Here is a 21,047-nt window from a genome sequence, read left to right as displayed (position 1 = left end):
ATATCTATAAAAGTTAGCCAGATGAGGGACTTTTCATTCAAATTAGACCCATTGGAAAATATTTCCTGACTTTCAGGCTTACAGGGCATGGCACCCAAAGGGGCAAAACTGTGTTAACCACCTTGGAGATGGTTAAGAACAGGAGAAATTCCTTAGCAATTATCAATCAACAAGCATTTATGAAGCACAGAGTCAGTCTCAGTGCTGAAGATGCAAAGACAAAGATAAAATAGTCCCTGCCCTCAAGGAGCTTACATTCTACCAGGGGAATATGTAAAAGTAAAGAAAGGAAGGGTCAGGAAAATATATAGACAAAGCAACCTGTGGGAGTGCTGCCATCTTCTTAATTCCTAAGAAAAGAGAAGTCCAACTGTGAGTTAACTGTCTCCGAAATCCAGGAAGAAGAATGTACCCTTCCCATGCCAGGGGCCCAGAGTGATTTATGCCCCTCTCTCCATTCAAAAGGAACCCATTACATACTACAGAATGGAAGGTAAATGCTAAGTACAGAGTAAGCACTGAAAATATTTGTTCTGCTGTCACGTTGAGCACTGATCAGCACTTCCTGTGCCTCTTGCTACATCAGCACATTGGAACTGATGCTTCCTGTGGCTGACTCTCTGTTTCCATTCCGGTAAAGCTGCCAGCTTCCTTCTAACAGCACAAGGAGGCTCTACTTCTTCTATCACTTGGTTATCTCTCCCTCACTCAGTGCTTCACACACCATACTCCTCGCCCACATGCCTACCCACAAGGAAGCGAAGATCACAAAATGTCCCCTAAAGCACCTCTAGATCCAGAGGCAGGTCACAGGTTGCAGCATAGAGTGGATGCACATAGGTGGAGTTCAGCTAGCTCTTACAAGTGAGGCCAACCAGGCCAGGACAAATATAGCGAGGACTGGGATTGTCCAAAGGAGTTTGTTGAGGAAAGAAGGAGGGTGGGATCAGGAACGCTGGGAAGTCAGGAATGGAAAAAGTGGAAATTTCTCTGTGTGAGAGACAGAATATCACAGTGGAAAGTGAACTGGACTGGGAGGCAGAGGACAGAGGTTTGAATTTTGGCTCTTCAACTCAGCACTGTCTTGGAGTCCAACTCCTTTGTTTTGGAGATGAGAGAAATAAGACATAGAGAGGTAAATGATTTATCTATCACTATGCTACTAAGTATAATGGATTTGAATTCAGGTTTTCCTGATTCTGAGTACATTGTCCTCTCCACTAAACCATGCTGGAACTTTGGGCCAGTTGCTTCTTTGCTCTGGGTCTCAGTTCACCTGTCTGCAAAATGAAGGAGTTGAACTAGATGATCTGTAAGATCCCTCTAGATCCTTTAATCCTGTGAGTTTGATTTTAAATAATTCAGATTGGTGAATCCCCCAAAGAAAGAAAAACAAACTGAGGGAGCACTTGAAAGAAAGGGCCTCAGATACCAGGAAGATTGCAATGTAGTTTGGTACTGACTGGTAACAAGCTAATTAGATTCAGCATAATTAGATACAAATAACAGACAAATTCACTTTTGCTCTGGGGAATCAACAACTCAAAAGGCCTTCTGTTTTTAAAGAGGGCTGGTCAGCTACCTATTATGAGAAATCAGTAGCAGAGAAGACTATGATGATTTAGGAGAGAGTGGACTTAGGACTAAAATGTGATCTATTTTTTCAACCCACGTGTTCATTTAGCAATTTAACCCACGACGGAAACACCCATCCCTCTATTCTCCAGGAATAAAGAGAAGATTATGGAAATCACCACAGTCCCACAGACTGTTGGTAGCCCCAGTGGGTAAGTGTTCATTTAAAGACTTGCTTTAATGGGCTAGCTAGCAGATGGAGCTCTCCTCACCACCGACTTATATGGAGGATGGAGGTTTCCTTTGGGAAGCTCCCTTCTTGACATTGCTGTTGCCACTAAAACTACCTAGACACACTTGCTGTTATCTATTGGGTGGTTGGTATTGGAGGAGGAGAATGGAAGGACTGTGGGTGTCTTTGTAAAAACTAGACAGCAGCCTCAGTGGGGGATTTTCCCAGGGGAAAAAAGGCTATGTGCGTACATTTCAAATTCTGTCCTGCTCGAAGCCAAAAAGTTGAATGATAGAAACTAGTTAATCTATGTTTTGGGGATATTGGGGGCTAAATTCAATTTAATTCAATCCATCAAGCAATTAAGGTATCTAATATGTGTCCAGCACTGTGGTAGACACTCAGAATACAAACAGAAAAGCTCCCAAAGAGTTTACATTCTCCTGTGCCTTAGAAGGTGCTGCACATTTCTCACAAGAACCTCCCTGGGTAGCTTCTTTCTTAGAGAGGTTATAGACCATCATCCAAACCCCATTCCCTATCACCTACTTCCTAATTCTTTATCCACACACCCTTCAATACTCCTACCCCAAAGCTCCAACCAAATGCTTTCCACTGTGCCCTCTGGAAAGCCTGTTCCATGGGCAATAAACTTCCCTTCATCCTAAATCTTTACCTTTCTCATTTCTTCCATCTTCTTCCATCTTCCAACTTCATTGAAATCTAGCTTCTCATTAATGACACAATTTCCCTGGCCATCCTTTTCAGTACTGACTGCAACTTCAATCATTCCCCTTGGTTCACTCTTGGTCAAGGTAGGAGAGTTGGAGAACTCATTGGATTGGGTTAGATTCGATCCTCTCTTTTCTCTAGGTTTTTAGAACACTTCTCTCTCCTTGTTCCCTTCCTACCTATCAGACTGCTCCTTCTCAGTCTCCTTCACTAGATCCTTATCCATGCCACACCTTCTAACCATAGATAACTACAAGGTTCTTCCTAGGCCCTCTTCTCCTTTCCTTCTCACTTGGTGACCTCAACAGCAACCTTGGATTTAATTACCATCTCTATGCTGACGATTCTCAAATTTTTCTATCCTGCCCTAAACTTTCTACTGACCCCCAGTTTCATATTTTCAGTTTTCCTTCAGACATCTTGAACTATATTTCTGGTAGGCTTTTTAAACCCAACCTGTCCAAAATGGAACTCATTAACTTTCCCCGAAACATCCCTCCCCCATGCTAATTTCCCTATTACTATTAAAGGTAACACTATCCTTTCAGTTTCTCAGATGTACAACCAAAGTGTCACCTTCAACTTCTCACTATCTCTCACCCTTCATAGTCAATCTGTTGCCAAGGCTTGCTGATTTTACCTCTATATCTTTCTCGAATATGGCCCCTTTTCTCCTCTAAGACTGCCACCACCATGGTGGAACCCCCCAGTCAGCTATCAAAGTAATTTTCCTAAAGTGAAGGTCTGACCATGTCACTCCCATACTCAATAAACTCCAGTGGCTCCCTATTGCCTCTTGAATCAAATACAAAATGCTCTATTCAGCATTCAATGTCCTTTAAAACTTATGGCCCTCAGCCCCCTCACTTTTCCAGTCTTCTTATACCTTTCTCCTTGCCCTGAACTCTTCAGTCCAGTGACATTGACCTTCTGGCTGTTCCTTGAGCAAGACACTTCATCTCTTGGCTCTGAATATTTTCCTTGGCTGTCCCCTATTCCTGGAATGCTCTCTTTCCTCATTTCCATCTACTGGCTGTACTGGCCTTCTTCAAGTCCCGACTAAAATCCCACCTTCTCCAGGATGACTTTCTTGGCCCCTCTTCATTCCAGGACCACCCCCCTTTTAATTATTTCCCAATTTTCCTTTATTGTAGCTTGTTTTATATATATTTGTTTTCTTATCATTTCCCCCATTAGATTGTGAACTAACCTTGAAAGCAGGGGACTGTCTTTTACTTCTTTTTCTATCCCCAGTGCTTAGCACAGTGTCTGGCACAAAGTAGGCACTTAGTAAATATTGACTGACTGACTGACTGATTGAGAAGTATGGCTACTTAGGGGTTTTGTTCAGTCAGAGAAAGGATCAAGCCAAGTTTCAACATCAAAATCAGCCTGAGGTTAACTCTAGCCAAGACCAGCTGTGTTGAAAGGATTTAGGGAACACAGTTCTTCCTCAGAGCACATTGGAAAATCGAGTTCATGGGAAGAGAACCTGCCCTTTGGGATTATGATTACCTTTGGTGAGCCCACTCAGCTCCTCCTTAGTTATGACCGCCAAAAGGCCTATGAAAAACCTGGTGAGACTTTCCTTGTTCCCTCATCCCCCAAGGCAGGAGAACTCATGAGAGAAGAGGAGTAAGGAGCAAATACAAATGAGGGCAGGAAAGTCAGAATGGCCAGATTTTGTCCCTTACTCAGCTCTAGACCTGTTCCCACTTGTCTCCTTAGCTTTACAAATCATCCCCTCCAACTTTATAGCTATCATCGCTTAGTCTTTGTATCACTTAGCACATAGTAAGTATTTGATAAATGTTGATCATCAATTGGTCCCAATCGCTTGCTCTCTCAATGGAAAACAAATAAATCTAATAGTCCAGACTTTCCCAGAAGTCCAGTATTTTAGCTTAGATGAGGCAGTATGGTTTGCTAGAAGCCACACTGTACTTAGAGATAGATAGACCCGAGCTTGTCCCAGATTGGTCATTTATTAACAGTGTGACCTTGGGCAACTTGCTTGACCTTTCTGAGACTGTTCTCTTCTATAGAAAACGAGGGATAATAATACTTGTACTACCTACTTCAAAGATTCGAAAGGAAATCATGTTGCAAGTGAAATCACTTCTTAAATATAACAGCATCCTTGTCTTCAAATTCACTACTGTGTGGAACAATTCTCAAAGAGGACCATGACATCAAGGAGGTGATGCTGTGAATTGCAAGTGAATTGGATTTAGGTAAGGGAGGAATGTGCAAAGTCATCAGCCTCACCTTCTCCTCTGGAGCCATCTGGGTCCAGTGACCAGATGTAGATCAGGATGACTGGAGATGGTCCCAGATGCACAGCACAGTGTCTTGCATATAAGGAGCACTTAATGAGTGCCTATTCTTTGATTTTTTTTTTGCTTTGTTTCACCTTTGCATCCCCTATGCCTGCCTGCTGAGGAGTCTTTTGCACATAGCAGGTACCTAATAAATTATTATTGAATAAACAAATGAAGGACCCCTTTTTTTGGAGATGAGCCTTGAGAAATTTTTAAAGGATCCTGAAGTTGTGCAGTTCATTGGAGAAGGAGGAGGAAGAAAGAGAGAGATCAAAGAACTTTGGAAAGCACCCCTAGCAAGAGAGCTGGCTCTTTAATTTTTAGACTCTGTCATTAACTAGCTGTGTGTCCTTGAATTGGATTCTTTACTTCACTGGGCCTGATTTTCCTTATCTATTTGTTGTTCAATTGCTTTCGTTGTGTCTGACTCTCCAGGACCCCATTTGGGGTTTTCCTGGCAGAGATACTGGAGTATTTTGTCATTTCCTTCTCCAGCTCATTTTACAGATAAGGAAACTGAGGCAAACAGGGTTAAGTGACTTACCCAGGGTCACACAGATAGTATCTGAGGCTAGATTTGAACTCAGATCTTCCTCCTAACTCCAGGGTGGGCACTCTATCCACTGCACCACCTAGTTACTCTTCTCCTCATCTATAAAAGGAGAGATTTAGGCTATGCCACTTCTACCCCTTTCCTTCACTTTTCTTTTCTCCCACCACAACCTTCAGCTTGGATAGCTGGTAGAGCTTTTGACTTATTTTTCCAAGAACGCAACTTCTATGCCACGTCTTGGCCATCTCTACACCCAGATTCCCTTTCCAGTTCCTCTTCATTTGTTGTCTTCTCCAATTAAAATGTAAGCTCTTTGAGGGGAGGGCCTGCCTTGCTTGCTTATATTTTTATCCTGAGCACTTAGCACAGTGCCTGGCACACATTAATAAGTGTTTTATCTGTCTTTCCATCATTATGTCTAGATGATCTTTAAAGTAACTTCCAGTCACTTCCAAAGTGTTCCATAATATAGGCAGAAGTGAGAAAGACATGTAGTCTGGGTAGCAAACAAAGCAGCCCAGGCTGGAGTAGAGGATCTGATGGAGAATGACAGATAAGATGGGTAATTAGACTGGAGGAAGAAGTGTAGTCAGTGGTGGAATCCATTGATTGGTGCAGTCAGGAGGGCACCCTGAGATGTTAAGCACTTACACAAAGCACCATCCAGCCTGGGGAGAAGGAGCCTGGATTAATTGTGATTCTCCTAGATTTAAAGACCAGCCCGGTGTTCTGTTTTCTGTGGTTGCGGGGTTGTTTGCCATTTTCTTGGTCACTGCTCTCCTCTTCACCCTGTGGTTCTGGAATAAACGGAAAAAAGGTGAGTCAAATTTGTCTTCAGATCATGTGTGAAAATTATCCTTGATATTTAAAGTCCTCCTTTAGGCTATTTAACTTCCCACCCCAGCTCCATTTGGAAGAGCAAACTAATTGCATGAAGTCCTATTCAGTTTTCACATACCCCGAGAGCTGTAACTAGGACAAGGTGACTAGGACTTTGTCTCTGGGAGAGGAAATTTAAAGCTCACACTGACAGTACTCAGTAGCACAGAAACAACTGAGTGGCACACAGTTAGCAAGAATAATTGATTAAAATAGGAAGTTATCAAATGGCAGTTTCTTTCCCCTAACTCCTAAATACAACCATCACTGCCTCAACCAAGGCAAGCTTCTCCCCTTGCCTAGCCCTGGCAGTCCTGGGTAGTAGCCCTAGAGTATCCTGAGGTCTCTGTCACACCCAGAAACTCCCAACTGAATTGAGGTTAGGTTTCATGCCACTCATCTAAGCCAGCAAAAATTGCTAAGTGGTAACACTACAAATCCCACCCAAGAGGTAGAGCTTTAGTCCTCTTAAAGAATTTTAACCATTGATTTCAAAATTGTCAATGATCATTTGAATACAGGTTTGCTTGTATTTTTGTGCTGTTCACTTAATATGAAAAATGAATTAAACCCACTACTCTTGGGTGTCTTCTTTCCAAGACCTCTTACTGTCTTTACTGGATCATATGGGATTGACCTAATCTGGAAAAATGACTAGTCTTCTAGTAAGAGCAAGACAATCTCCCAGGTACAGTCCATGCCCAAGAGGTGAGGCTCCATCTAACCCAACAGCCCAGATGCTACTGACATCTCCCTCATCCCATTGCCTTATAGAACGGGTACCTTACTTCCGGGTCACTGTTGTTCCCCTGGTGACGCTGTCTCAATCCAGAGAACGAGCGAAAAACATCTATGGTTTTCTGCCCCAAAGCCAAGTGAGGCCTGGTAGGTTCTTCTCTCATGTTCCTGGGTCTACAGAAGAATTAATTGGCATCTCTTTAAGCTTTCAAAGGAGCATAGATTTAGAACTGAAAGGGACCTTACTGGTCAATTATTCTAATTTCCTCAATTTTTATATTATGAAAACAAGCCCAGAGAGGTTAATAATTTGTCCAGGATCACACAGCTAGTAAATGACAGAGCCAATATTCAGAAACAGCTCTTCTGACTCATAATCCAAAGATCTTTCTGCTTTTATTGTTACTCTGGAAAGCTACAGAAAGAATGAGACCAATGAATCTCAAGATTTAATCCCAATGAGATGGCCGTAGAGAGCTACAGGAGGGGTGTAAGGGAAAAGTGGGAAAATCCAAACAGAGTGAGGAAAATTAAGGAGAAGGAAGAAAATAAACTGTGAAAGCATACATGCGCTAACTTTACCCAGTCACTGGCCATCATCTTCTAGCTCAACTCAGGATGGGGAGTGGGAAGCAACAGAAAAAACTTTACCTCTAATCCTCTGGTCACAAGAATATCAGGTTAGTTACCAGAATAATCTATCTTATACAGAAGTCTGGTTATATCACTCATTTCTCTGGTCAATCAGACAACAAGCATTTATTAAGTACCAACTATGTGTCTTGCACAGTGCTAGGCACTAGAGCAGCAAATACAAAAGTATTCCTGCCTTCACAAAGTTAACATTCTATTGGGGAGATACAACATGTTCACAGATAAGTAAATATAGGCTATATGAAAAAAATACACAGTGATTGATGGGGGCAGAGAGGACTAATAACTGGGGGAAACAGGAACATCTCTTGAAGAAGATAGCACCTCAGCAAAGCCTTGAATGGAACTGAGGTTCCAAGAGGCAGAAACAAATAGGGACAGCATGCCAGGTACCAGGGTAACAGATGGGAGGCCAAGTATGGGGAATAGCCAGAACACTGAGTGCACAAGGGGCAGTAATGTGTAATAAGCCTGGAAAGACAGGCCAAAGACAGATTATGAAGGACTTTAGGTACCAGACAAACAAGTTTGTATTTTATTTTAGGTGCAATGGGTAGCCACTGAAGTGTCTAGAACAGGGCAGTGGGATAGTCCTATCTGCATTTTAGGACTACTAACCTGGGCCAGGTTTGCTAGGGCTCACCTGAAGTTCCTGCTGCTGGGGAAGCTGAAGCTGGTAAGTCACGAGATTGGGAATTCTGAGCTATAGGAGACCTAAAGTCTGTTGTGTATCCACACTGGATCTGGCACCAATAGGGTTAGTTCTGGGAATGGAGGGCCACCACACTGTCTAAGGAGATTTAACCAGCACTGGTCAGGAAAATGGAGCAGGTGAAAAGTTCTACACTACTCGGTACTGGGATCAAACCCATAAGTGGACACCACATTTCTAGCCTGGGAGATATAAAGGGACTCAAATACATTAAAAAAAAAAAGATATCAATTTAGCAGCTGCATAGAGGGGAAGGGACAAACTAGACACAGGGAGAACAATTAGGAGGCTATTGAAATAGTCTAGTCTCTGAGACCTGAAATTATAGTATGTATGGTATGGTATGATATGTATGTATGTATGGTAGTATGGGTAGAAAAAAGAGTTCAAGTTAAAGAGATGTTGAAGAAGTAGAGTTGGTAAGACTTGACAATTGACTGAACATGGAAAGTGGAGCATGGTGAGTGAGGGTGAAAAATTGAGAATAATCCCCATGCTGCAAACCTGGTTTATTGGAGAATGATGGAGGAAGGCGGCCTTACCAGAAGTAACAAAATTAGAAGAAAAAGTGGGTTTAGTAAGAAAGAAAATGTGTTCATTTTGGATATGTTGAATTTGAGAAGCCTATGGGATATTCGGATAAAGCTATCAAGCGGAGAGTTTAGAGATATGTGACTAGAGCTCAGGAAAAAGATGAGGGTAAGACAAGCAGATTTTGGAGCCGCCTGCATAAAGATGAAAATGGGATTCGTGGGAACTAATGATATTGCCAAGAGAAAGAACGTAGAAATAAAAGAAGCCCCACTTAATGGGCTTCTCTCTGATCTCCTCAGTCAATAGCAAGCTTTCCTCTCAGACCTCGTATAAGTTCTTCATTCCTACTCCTTTCTTACACTTAATAATTTATCATGTTAGGTTAAGGTTAAGGTTAGGGTGTAGTGGACAAAAGACTGGCCCTGGAGTCAGGAAGACCTGAGTTAACTCAGCCTGAGACACTCACCAGGCATGAAGTTCTAAACAAGTCATTTGACCTCTGTTTGCCTCAGTTTCCTGAACTGTAAAATGGGGATAATAATAGCACATACCTCCCAAGGTTTTTGTAAGGATAAAGTAAGATAATATGTACAAATTAATTTTCAAACATTCAAGAATTATATAAATGTTGTTGTTGTTCAGTCACTTCAGTTGTATCCAACTCTTTGTGACCCATTTGGAGTTTTCTTGGCAAAGATACTGGAGTGGTTTGCCATTTCCTTCTTCAGCTCATTTTGCAGATGAGAAAACTGAGGCAAACAAGGTTAAATGACTTGCCCCGGGTCACAAAGCAAGTCAGTGCCTGAGGCCAGATTTGAACTCAGGTCTTCATGGTTCCATAGTAGGCATTCTATCCACTGGGCCACCTAGCCGCTAAACTATATAAATGCTAGCTATGATTTTGTTGTTGTTGTTATCTATATTTGTTTCGTATACCACTGCCCAAACCACAAATTGGAGGAACATTCTCTTATCTAAGCTAGTATCTCCTCCAGCACCAAGCATAATGCTCCATGTGTATATGTATATGTATGTGTATATGTATGTGTATGTGTATATGTATATGTGTGTATGTGTATGTGTATATATATATGTGTATATGTGTGTACGTGTGTACATATACATATATATATCACTTAACAAATGTTTGCTGAATGTTGAACAGATGAATATCTGAAGTCCAGAGCAATTCCAGGTTCACCTGTAACACTGGGATCCATTTAGGGTTCCATCACTTGGTTCATGGGTTGTCCTACCCCTCTTCTCAGACTTGCTCTCTGATTCTTGCTCCTCTATATCTTTAAGGTCGGCGTCACTCAAGAACCATTCGTATTTTCAGTACGGAGAGTCTCATTCCCAGAAATTCAGAAAATCCTAACTCTGAGCATATGGTAAGACGCAGGCACACACACACACACACACACACACACACACACACACACACAAACACACACACTCCTCCATATTCTTGGCCCACATGCCCATACACACACATACGTATATATATCACACACACTCACACACACACACATACACACACACAAATACATAGATATGTATATACATAAACAAATATATATATATATGTATATATACACATATTCATACATATATATATAATTTTTCCCCAGTAACAAAGAATTCTTGGCTTTTGTGCTCTTATGTCCAGCACAAAACCTCTGAAGAAAACTAAATTAATACTACTATGATTCCTAAAATGACCTTTCTAGTCCTTGAGCTGGGCTCAGGAATTTTGCTTTCCATCTGAGTAAAGTTTAAAGTTAGTTTAAAGTAATTAAAAGAAACATTATCTTTCATACCTGTAGCTCTTGAGATACTTTCAGAACATCTATTTGTTATCTTTAAGCTCCACAGGTTAACTTGGTAACATCCCCAAAAGATATGTTGGCTGTCCTTGCCTGTCCCTGTGTAGTTAGGGGAGTTTTTAATCTGTTCCAAGGAGACAGCAAGTCTGGTAGTTTTGATCCCCTAGCAAAAATTAGAAAGATGCATTCCATAAAACAATTAACATTCCTTAATTGATAGAGAGGGGCAGTGATTAGCCTCCCGTGAATACCAGCCTGCCTTTCTTTGTATAGCCAATCATAATGTTTCTGTTCCAATTCTACAACAACCTATCACCTTTTCTCCATACCGACCAAGATCCCTTCTTTGCTGTATATCAATAAAGAGGGTCCCTTTCTTCTTACTGGGGTTGCTGACTTTACTGAGGTTGCCAGTCTGACCCTCTTGGTTAACAGTTATGCATCACTATCCAGTGATTAAGACCAGAAGCTTGTACCTCAGTTTATCTTTAGTGATTTTATAAAATAATATTTATGAAGTAATTTTCAAACATTAGAGAACTGCATATATATATATATATATATATATATATATATATATATATATATGTGTGTGTGTAAAAAAACTGTCTGCCTCCATACACTATCACAATACAATAATCATGGAAACTCAGGATTAGAAGAGAAGGACCCCAGAGCTCATCCAGTCCAACCCATAAATGAATAGGAATCACCTCTACCCCATATCCCATATTTTCATTACACATATGTGAAACAGACTAGAAAACAAAAACCTTTCTTGGATCTTTGACCCAAGACACAGCTTTTTAGGCTTAACTTATTTTTAAGGCTACAGAAGGTCTTAGAAATACTATGATAAAGGAAAAAACCAAAAGTTGTAAGTAATACATCACAACATGAGTAGGAAAAGGAAAAAAAAACTCTGCTAATGTTCCATACCCCTTTCTGATGAATTTAAATCATTTCTCCTGACAGTTTTCACCAACAGTGCATGTCCTCCAGTCATGCAGGGACAGTGTTCCTGCTGTTGGATATGAGGTTGGCATCTATGACAACACTGCGATATCCCAGGTCCATAGGAACCTCATTCCTGCAGTAGACTATGTCAATGTTGGAGCATCCATAGAAAGCATGAGCACTTCTTCGGAGGATTCACAGGATTATGTCAATGTGCCCAATGCCAAAGAAGTTTCCAGAAATCCAGGTGCAATGGACTCCTTGTGTGAGGATCTCCACAACCCTCAAACATCTGAGGAGAGTGAACCCAGTATAGAAAGAGACAGTGGCACTAAGAATGCTGAAGACTCCACCAGTATTTGGGTTCTAGGCCTTGAGGACAGTGACTATAATGGGGATGCAGAGGGCTCTTCTTTGTCCTCTAATGACTATGTAAACGTGCCAGGAGCAGATAATGAGGAGGATCAGGGCAGACAACACTGGGTGACCTTTCAAGATTGCCGAGCTTATGACAATGTCCTATGGGCTGAGCCTAATAGGAAAAAGCTGCATGCAGGGGAAGTGTTGACATCAACAAATAGAGGAGGCATCCTGGGTTGGACTCCCAGTCTCCCTTTTGGTGTCCAATGTGAAGAGCCAAGAGAGAACTCGCTTGACTCCTGGGATAATGAGAATATTGAGCCATTAGCACAGGATGGAAATAGCCAAGACACATCTGCAGAAATGGATAGTGAGGACTCTGATGATTATATAAATGTGCCAGCAGTGATTGAAGAGGGGAAGCTCAACACTGAGCATGGGACTGAGGCAAGGGCACTGACTACAGAGCAGAAGCTCACTAACCAGGATGGAGTTTTCTATACGTTCTTTCCTACTTCAACTTCTGTAACCACATAGCAGTGACCAAACTCAATGAAGGACTGAGAATCTTTCAATATGAGCCATCCAGTGAAAGGTGGAAAGAGGTGATGGGTGAGCAAAAGCAAGAAAGAAACTGCTTTTGAGCCATGGAGCCTGGTAGAAAGAGCATAGACCTGTAAGCCAGGAGAACCAGGGTTGAGCTCTGGTTCTACCAAGTACACGTGTCATCTGTAAATTAATTACCTCCCTGTACTTCACTTTCATTATCTGCCAAATGGGCATAGTAATGTTGATATCTGGCCTACCTATCTAAAAGAAAGTGTAGTACAGCAGAGAGCACCATATACTTGGTGTCAAAGGACTTAGGTCCAAGTTCCAGCCTGGCCCAATCCCAGCAAATCCATACTCGTGTGTGGGCTTGGGAAAATAACAACCTCGTAGGGCCTCAGTTTCCTCATCTGTAAAATGAGGGGTTGGACTACCCCACATGAGTTTGCAATTCATAGTTGAAGAAGTGCTGAAGGGGTCGCAGGTGGAAAAAATTTAAGAAGCCCTGGCTTAGATGATTTCTAAGGTCCCTGCCAGTTCCAAATCTATAATCTTACCCTTCAAATCTCCTGTGAGAATGTTCTAATAATGGCAAAGCACTTTATAGAGGGGTAATGCAAATATAATGAATGATCATTCTAAGCTAGGGACATTGATAATGCCCATCCCAGAAAACACACCGTTAACAATGTTGCTACAACTCCATTTGGAAGCAGTTAAGATATTACAAGCACACTCCATCATAAAAGTGCCCCAATTATAATGTTTTCAGTCTCTGGCTCCTAATCTCCATTTCTCACCGAAGCTGCTCCAGTTTTACTGTTTCATCCAAACCTCGGTTTTCATGGACTCAGTTAAAGATATTAGGTGGGTCTACCCACGTGTAGAAGTCTAGGCAAGGTCAGAAGCACTAAGCTAGGGGAAAGTTTTCATTTGGTCCATTCGTATGATCGTACGCTCTTCTTGGGAAGGAGCTAAACTAGAAAAGGGCCCGATCTGTGAACCAAGATCAAAGGCACAGAATTCTACATACCTTCCCGCTCTGCTATTGACTTAAGCAAATTTAAGTCATTCTGTGTCTTAGTTGCTTATCTGTAAAGTTAGGGATAACAAAGAAGATGTGTTTGTAATCACATTGTATATGTCAATATACACATATTTTTCACGTTTTCACATATATATTCCATCTCCCTAACTGGATTGTAATTTTATTGAGGGCTGAGACCCTTTCATAATTTCTTTGTATCATCCATAGCATCTAACCCAGACCTTATATATACTAAATATTCAATAAATGTTTGTTGATAAGGGAAATAGTATATGTGTTTTGTTCATGTGTTCACAGTACATATTTCTAATTTGGGATAAATTATTAATCTACCCTGGGGATCAAGTCTAGATATTTGCATAAGACTCCCTTTATTGCTGAAGAAACAGTGTATACGCACATGCAAAGATTTCTTTCTGGTAAAGATGGCTGTTGAAGGAGGATGCTTGCTAGTTGTGATTAAGGACTAGATACTGTATACTAAGACAGCAAGGGCATTTCCTTTTCCGGAAGTCACACCGAACAACAAAGCAGAAACCAGTCATGCAGCCATACCACGGGCCTGTGTTCTGCATTCTGGGAAATGCTAATCAGATACCTCAGGAGTGTGTGTGTGTAAGAGCCAAATGGAACCTGGGCTAGTGTGACTGAGACTTTTCCTAAGTGCACTTAAATTTAGAGAGCAGTATAGCATTTGGACAGCCTCAGTGGGTAAGAAGATTTTAGTAGTTAGTTAGCAAAAATAATTAGTTAAAATGGGAGGCTACCTTTCCCCTCGCCACATGGCCAATCTGCCCCAAGGTGAACTCCTCCTGGGACTGGCCTGGCCCCTCCCTCAGTGGTGGTCTTCCTCAAGTGGACTTCCAGTATTCCAGGGTCTTCATATCCTCCCCATGATTCAGTGCCGTGGAGTCTCTCCTCCACAAGACTTAACACCCTGAGATCTCATGTTTCTTCAAGGCCTGTCTTACCATAGTTGAATTTTTCTTAGAAAGTTGACTAAAGGATGTTTTTAAGTGCTGCTTGTCCCAAAGCACGTTTTGTGGAGCTTTCCCAGAGTGCCTTTCAGAATGGTTTTGTTCAGACTATAAATGTGTGCACTTGATCAGATTGGTGTAAGTAAAATGTCTGATCCGCCCCTCAAAGTCTGATCACTGATCAGATCAACTACATTTTGTCTTCAGAGTTTTGAGGAAACCTAAGGCTTAAAGGGGTGGAGGGGAACGTGGTTCCCCTATCTCCTGTAACCAAGGTAAGTCAGTGCCCTTCTGCCAAGATTCACCAGGGGTATTTGCAACCAGAGGGATTTCACAAGGCCTCAGCTCTAATAGCCAATTGGAATAATTTGAATTGGCATAGACTCAGAGGCCTATTGGGTGAATCAATAATATCTCCATTTATTCACCTATTCTCTGCTTGGACTCTACCAGTGACAAGTGACTGATTTCCTCACTAGGCAGCCTCTATTTTGGAGAACTCTATTTATCAATAAGTTCTTCTGTACATTAAGCCAAAAATCTATCTTCCTGTAACTTCCACTCATTGCTTCTAGTTCTGCTTTATGGAAGCAAGAACAATAGGTCTGATACTTTTTCCATATGACAGTCCTTCAAATATCTGGACAGCTATCATGTCTCCCCTCAGTCCTCTTTTCTCCAGCTTAAATGTCTCTAGGTCCTTCAACAGACAATGATACTGCTGTCAACAATGATAAATGATATTTGTAAAGCAGAACATGTCATAGATATGTGTGTATGTATGTATATATATATACACATATACATATATGAGTATATGTGAGTGTGTATGTATGCATGTATATATTCTCCTCACAACAATTCTATGAAGTAAGAGATATGGATATTACTCCATTTTATGGTTGAGAAAATTGAGATTCATAGAAGTTGTGACTTGTGCAGAATCATATAGCTACTAAGTTTCATGGTGAGTATTTGAACCTAGATCTTCTTGACTTCAAGTCCAGATCTCAGTTATCCACTGTGCCTCGCTACCTTATGTGACATGGTTTCAATTCACTCTCCTCTAGACACACTTCAGATTGTCAAAGTCCAGACTGACCAGCTCGAAGTCTAGTGGTTCTAAGAGCCTCTTTCCATCTCCATACTACACTTCTACTTGAGCCTAAGAATCAGACCTAACACAAGATCCATCCTAAGGCACAGATCTATCTTCTTCCAGATCTATAACTTGATAAACTGAGACATTCTCCAATTTCTTCTTCATTTCCTTCACCACATTCAAAATCAGTTCCTTTTTTTTTTCACACCTCTCCTCACAGCTACAAAAGCAAAAACTTATCAGTGTCAATGTTTGTTGGGGAAATCAGCAAATGCCTAGAGGTTTCTTCAAAACTCAGCTCAAGCACCATCTCCTGGGTTCAATCTTTCCTGAATTTCATCTCCTGCATAGATACATACATATACTCATGCCTGGTTCCACACAGATGATCTTATATTTACTGTGTAGCTGACTTTACCTTGTTTCGGTATATTTTCTTCTCTGCCTACTCATCTACATGAGGGAAAGGAAGACATGGAGTTTTTTTTTTCCCCAATGTATTTTTGTATTAGTTCAAAGCATCTTTCCAATCAATTCAACAAACAGCTAACAAACACCTGCTATATACAAAGTGCTGTGCTATGATAAAATGACAAAGTGAAAGGGTTCCTGCTCTCATGGAGCATCCATTCTACTATGGAGTCAATGATACTTGATGTACACAAGTTAAATCAATACAAAGTATCTCAAGATAAAGTGTGTTAGTTTGCAGTGTAGGAGCTGTGCTTTGAAAGAAGCTGGGGATTCTAGAGCCTGAAGCATTATTTTTTAATATGACTCCAAATAATGTTTTCATTTCCTTTTTATTATAAACTTAACCATCATATTAACATAAATATTCCTACATACAAATTTTAAAAAGGATTTTATGAGAAATGAAGACTTGGAGTTTTAGAAACCATGTAGTCTATCACCACAAAACTATTTGGTAAGTAAGAAGCAAATAACCATTAGTTGCTTCATAGCCTAGACTGGAGAGATGAGAATTTGGAAAGTATACTTGCTAGTCTCCTTAAGCTGGAGTGAGGTAGGGATTTAGCCCTACCAGGAAGAGAAGGGGGGTGGGGTAAGGAGGACTAAGCCCTAAGGGCTTTATCTAATGCCTGGAAATGAGAATATCCAGGAAAGCTAAGGAAATGAGAGACCTTGGAGCCCAGCCCAAGGAGAAAACAGGGAAGGCTTCTGCTGGTTATAGGATGGTAGTTGCTGCCTTTTTGTCTATAAGAACATGGCAAGGATACTAGTTAGGGATTACAGCTGAACCTGAAGTTGAGGTTAGTGAAGGCTGAAGCAGGTACTCCACTGTTAGGGAAGTTCCTGTGATCCTGCACAAGACCAGTGGGGAGCCAGCCCAAGCACAGAAGTCAGTGTCAGCATGAACAACACAGAATCATCAATGGCCAGGCAACAGGCTGCCTCGGGGGCACCTCAGCCACATGTGTACCTCTCTGTGTTTTCCATATGTGTCTACTCTTCTTGCTGGGTATATCTGTGCGAAAATACAACCTATTTTGTTGTGGGAAATGTTTTTGTTTCTACTATTCTTGCTCTGCATGCCATTTCACTAAATTCTTTCTGAGCTGATTGTGTCCCTTTGATGGGGTATGGGACCAAGCCGAGACCTTTGCCTCTTACCCCAAAAAGAATTTGGGTCCCATTTGTCTACGGGGCCCTGGAAAACCCCATCTTGGACTCTCCTTGAACTCCCACTTGATCAAGGAAGTCTATAGCTTTGCCTGAGGCTATAGTTCTTTCAACTGGCCTTCCATTGCCCCTATGCCTAATCTCCCAATTCTCTGTTACCCTTAACCTAGCCCAGCCTTCCATTGTCTGTTACCTCAGGATGGCCTCCATCTACTTCCCACCCTTGAACCTATCTAGACCCCATTCTCAACCTCCCAGTCACTCCCATCAAGATCCTCCTTAGACCCCTCCTCCAGTCACCCCAGCTTACTGACCACCCCCATCAAGATTCTCCCTAGACCCCTCCTCACAGACACTCCAAACTATTTGGCCACTCCTAGATCCCTCTCACAGTCTTTCTGTATATAAGGTCCATCTTGTCTCCATTCAGGCGCTCAGATTCTTGAAATCTGGTCAATAGTGCTTAGATTCCTTAAGAGTCTGGCCAATATGGTGTATCTTTAACCTTGTCTTTGGCTGAAAAAAGGCTTGGGTCAAATTCATTTGGGTAGAATCCACACGTTGCTATTTCAGGGTCCCAGCACCCCTAAGCTTCTAAACCTCAACATTTATGGTTCCCTGAACCTCAATACTTTGGCCATTTTTTAAAAAATAATTTTTATTGCTATTTTCTATTTTTATATCACTTTCATGTGCCAATATATCCCACCCCGTCCACTCCCATTTATAAAAAAAAAATTTTAAGTGAAAATAAACTAGTTCAACAAAATTAGCCAACACATAATCTGTAGTGTCCACACACATATGATAGTAATTATAGTGTCCTCACTGCAAAGAGGTGTCTGTCCCATGTTGAAGTCTAGACTGACTGGCTCAAAGTCTAGTGGTTGTAGAACCCCCATAACCACAGCCAAGACAGGTGATTCAAATCACAAGACAAAGGCTCTTAGTAATAGGAGTTGAGATTTGACCTTTGAAGTTAATCAAGTTTCTCAGGAAAAGTGGGTGATGGGTGGGGTTACAAAGGTGGTGGTAATTACAAGACAAACATTTGACCTTTAGGCAAGATTCTCTGGGATGTGGGTGGTAGGTGAAGTTAACAAGGGGAAGAAATCATGAAAGTGAATATTAAATCTAGCTTGATTAAATCTTAGCAAAATAGAATTAAAATCAATTTTTAATTTTACAGTTATAATCAAAGAGCTGTTGAACAAATGTATTTCTGTGATTATATCTTTTAAGCAATCTTGAATGATTTTGATGTATGGAAAAGAAATATCTTATTGGGGAAAAAAGTCATTAAAGATGGTGTTTTGTTCTGCTCAATCAAAAGCTTCTTTATAATCAATAAATAACAATCACAGTGGTTCCTTGAATTCTCTACATCTTTCAGTATATTTTGTGAAAGTAAAGATGTGGCCCATTGTGGAATATCCACATATGCATCCAGTACAAGTATCAATGTCCCTCAGAATAAAGGACCAACCTTGAGGAATGATCTTCAGGACCACAGTCAGGCAGAAGGAGTCATTTGAGAATCAAGCCACATCTGAATATGCACTTGGTGGGACCGGCAACAGAGCTAAGTGTTGAGATTAATCTCTCAGAAACTGAAGTGGTATATGGCAGAGTATGTCCCAGAGTTATTGGGGAGAAGACGAATGTTTGTACATTTGTTCTTGCTATATCTTTGAAGTAAAAATCCCTTTGCAAAAATCAATTGATGTTAAGTAGTTAAATGGAACTGGCGTGCTAGTCAGTGTTGCCACACAAACGGGGGAAATGATGGGAATGATGGGGTGATAGGACCTAAGAGAAAAAGACCATGTCTTTGAAAGTAACCCAGTCCCTGAATTTTCCCATACATTTCAGCAGCCCAGAATCTTGCCCAAGTCATTTGGCCCACCCCAGACCACCTAGATGCTTGACAAGCCTTTCACAGTTACTCTTGGCCCACCCCAGGCTATTTATCACTCCTTACCTTAATCCCCTCTAGATCCTTTCACCATTGCACCTGGACCACCCTACGCTACTTACCACTCCTTAATCCCATCCAGATCTTTTCACTGTCATATGTGTGTGTGTGTGTGTGTACACATATGTACATATCATATATGTATATATGTATCATATATGTATGTGTGTATGTATGTATTGTGTGTGTGTGTGTATCTTACCCCCATTAAGTTGCAGATTCACTAGGAATCTAGCCCGCACTATTGATGTTGCAATAAATTTTGCCACTTTGAGTGGAAGAAAGTTTGAGAGTGTGAATTGTTTCCAGGCTCTATCTGCTTATCATCATCAATAGTTCTATCGGGTTTAGCCCATCTGTGGAGATATCTTGTAGACAAGTTAAATCAGGTTGAGGGTAACCAACAGATCTCAAACCCATGAGCAAATTAGGGGGAATGTTTACCCCAAGCATGTGAAGACTTCCCCCAGCAGAATGGGCAGATTAGAATAATTTGTTCTAATGGCCATGAAGCAGCAGGAGCAGGCTTTGTGGAACACTTAGAGTTTGGTCAGACATTGAAGACACCAAGGTCATCTATCCACTGCATCCTGAGCCATCACCAATTGTCTTGACTTTTGGGACCCATTATGACCTCAGCTATACTCAAAGATGATTACATCATTGATCTTGTCGTCATATACAAAGACTTTGAACTTTTGAACTAAACCGCTTGTTGAAATACAGATAGACTATATGCACAGTGTACTCCTTGTTTATAATTGTATGTACCACTGTGGCAAAAAAGGAAATGAAGTTAGCCTGGTATGACTTAATCTTGATGAATGCACCCTTCCTAAGAGTTCATAAATCATCCACGTATTTTTTTCAAGAATTTTTCTGGGAAGGGGTTTCAATCTTATTGGTTCCAAGCCCACAGATTCCTTTCCTCTCTTACAGAATTGAGCTATTATTTACTCATCTCCAGTCTTTCAGTACATCTTGTGTTCTCCACAATTATGGCATAGTGGAAAGAACACTGAATTGAAAGTCACAGGATCTGAGTTTGAATCCCGACTCTGACACTTATTAGTGGTGTGATCTGAACCCCTGGCTACCAAAGAACAAACCTCACCTCCAACCCCCAGCTGTCTGTTCCTCAATTTCTATCCACAACCCAATCCTTGTTGTTGTTCAGTAGTTTCAGTTGTGTCTCACTCTTCGTGACTCCATTTGGGGTTTTCTTGGCAAATATACTAGAGGGGCTTGCCATTTCCTTCTCTGGCTCATTTTACAGATGAGGAAACTGAGGCAACTTAAGTGACTTATTCTGGGTCGCACAGCTAGTGTCTGAGGCCACATTTGAACTCAGGTCTTCCTGATTCCAGGACCGGTACTCTATCCAAAGTGCCACCTAGCTGCCCTATCCTCTTCCTAACATCTCCCTCCAAATCTGCCCACTCCTTCTAATATACCTTCTGGAATGCTTTCTTCATAATTAATGAACTTCCTTTCTTCAAATCTCTTATTCTCTTGTTCCATCTTCAAGTGCTCACTAAGACATGAGAACCTGAGAACACCACATTCCCAGTTATCCTTTCCAGTCCTGGCTGTACATTCTCTCATACTCTTAGACTCACAGGTTGTAACTCATCATACATACTCATAGACTCACAGGGGAGCATTGCTTGCTCCCCATT

The 21,047-nt window shown here is 41.3% G+C and overlaps 1 protein-coding gene across 2 annotated transcripts; it reads left to right on the top strand.

The window, feature by feature from the left end:
* Window positions 1–1,703: 1,703 nt before the first annotated feature.
* On the top strand, window positions 1,704–13,936 carry LAX1 (lymphocyte transmembrane adaptor 1). Of its 2 annotated transcripts, XM_021002931.2 has the most exons (5): window positions 1,704–1,787; window positions 6,121–6,230; window positions 7,067–7,177; window positions 10,236–10,321; window positions 11,732–13,936. In XM_021002931.2, the coding sequence occupies exons 1-5, from the start codon at window positions 1,744–1,746 to the stop codon at window positions 12,608–12,610; spliced, it is 1,230 nt and encodes a 409-aa protein (XP_020858590.1). In that variant the 5' UTR covers window positions 1,704–1,743; the 3' UTR covers window positions 12,611–13,936. The 2 variants fall into 2 exon arrangements, with proteins under 2 accessions (XP_020858590.1, XP_020858589.1); XM_021002930.2 differs by lacking the exon at window positions 1,704–1,787 and having other exon boundaries at window positions 6,050–6,230.
* Window positions 13,937–21,047: the final 7,111 nt, after the last annotated feature.

Source organism: Phascolarctos cinereus, unplaced genomic scaffold (assembly GCF_003287225.1).
Source record: "Phascolarctos cinereus isolate Bilbo 61053 unplaced genomic scaffold, phaCin_HiC Scaffold_5;HRSCAF=322, whole genome shotgun sequence".
Taxonomy (NCBI): Eukaryota; Metazoa; Chordata; class Mammalia; order Diprotodontia; family Phascolarctidae; genus Phascolarctos; species Phascolarctos cinereus.
This window is presented reverse-complemented; position numbering and strand designations above follow the sequence as displayed.

Bases quoted from the DNA above. Each gene is read 5' to 3' on its own strand.
- LAX1 (XM_021002930.2), top strand. From the start codon at position 6,050: ATGTTAAGCACTTACACAAAGCACCATCCAGCCTGGGGAGAAGGAGCC. The intron at 7,178-10,235 runs GTAGGTTCTTCT...TATATCTTTAAG, and splicing joins CCAAAGCCAAGTGAGGCCTG to GTCGGCGTCACTCAAGAACC. The intron at 10,322-11,731 runs GTAAGACGCAGG...TTCTCCTGACAG, and splicing joins ATCCTAACTCTGAGCATATG to TTTTCACCAACAGTGCATGT.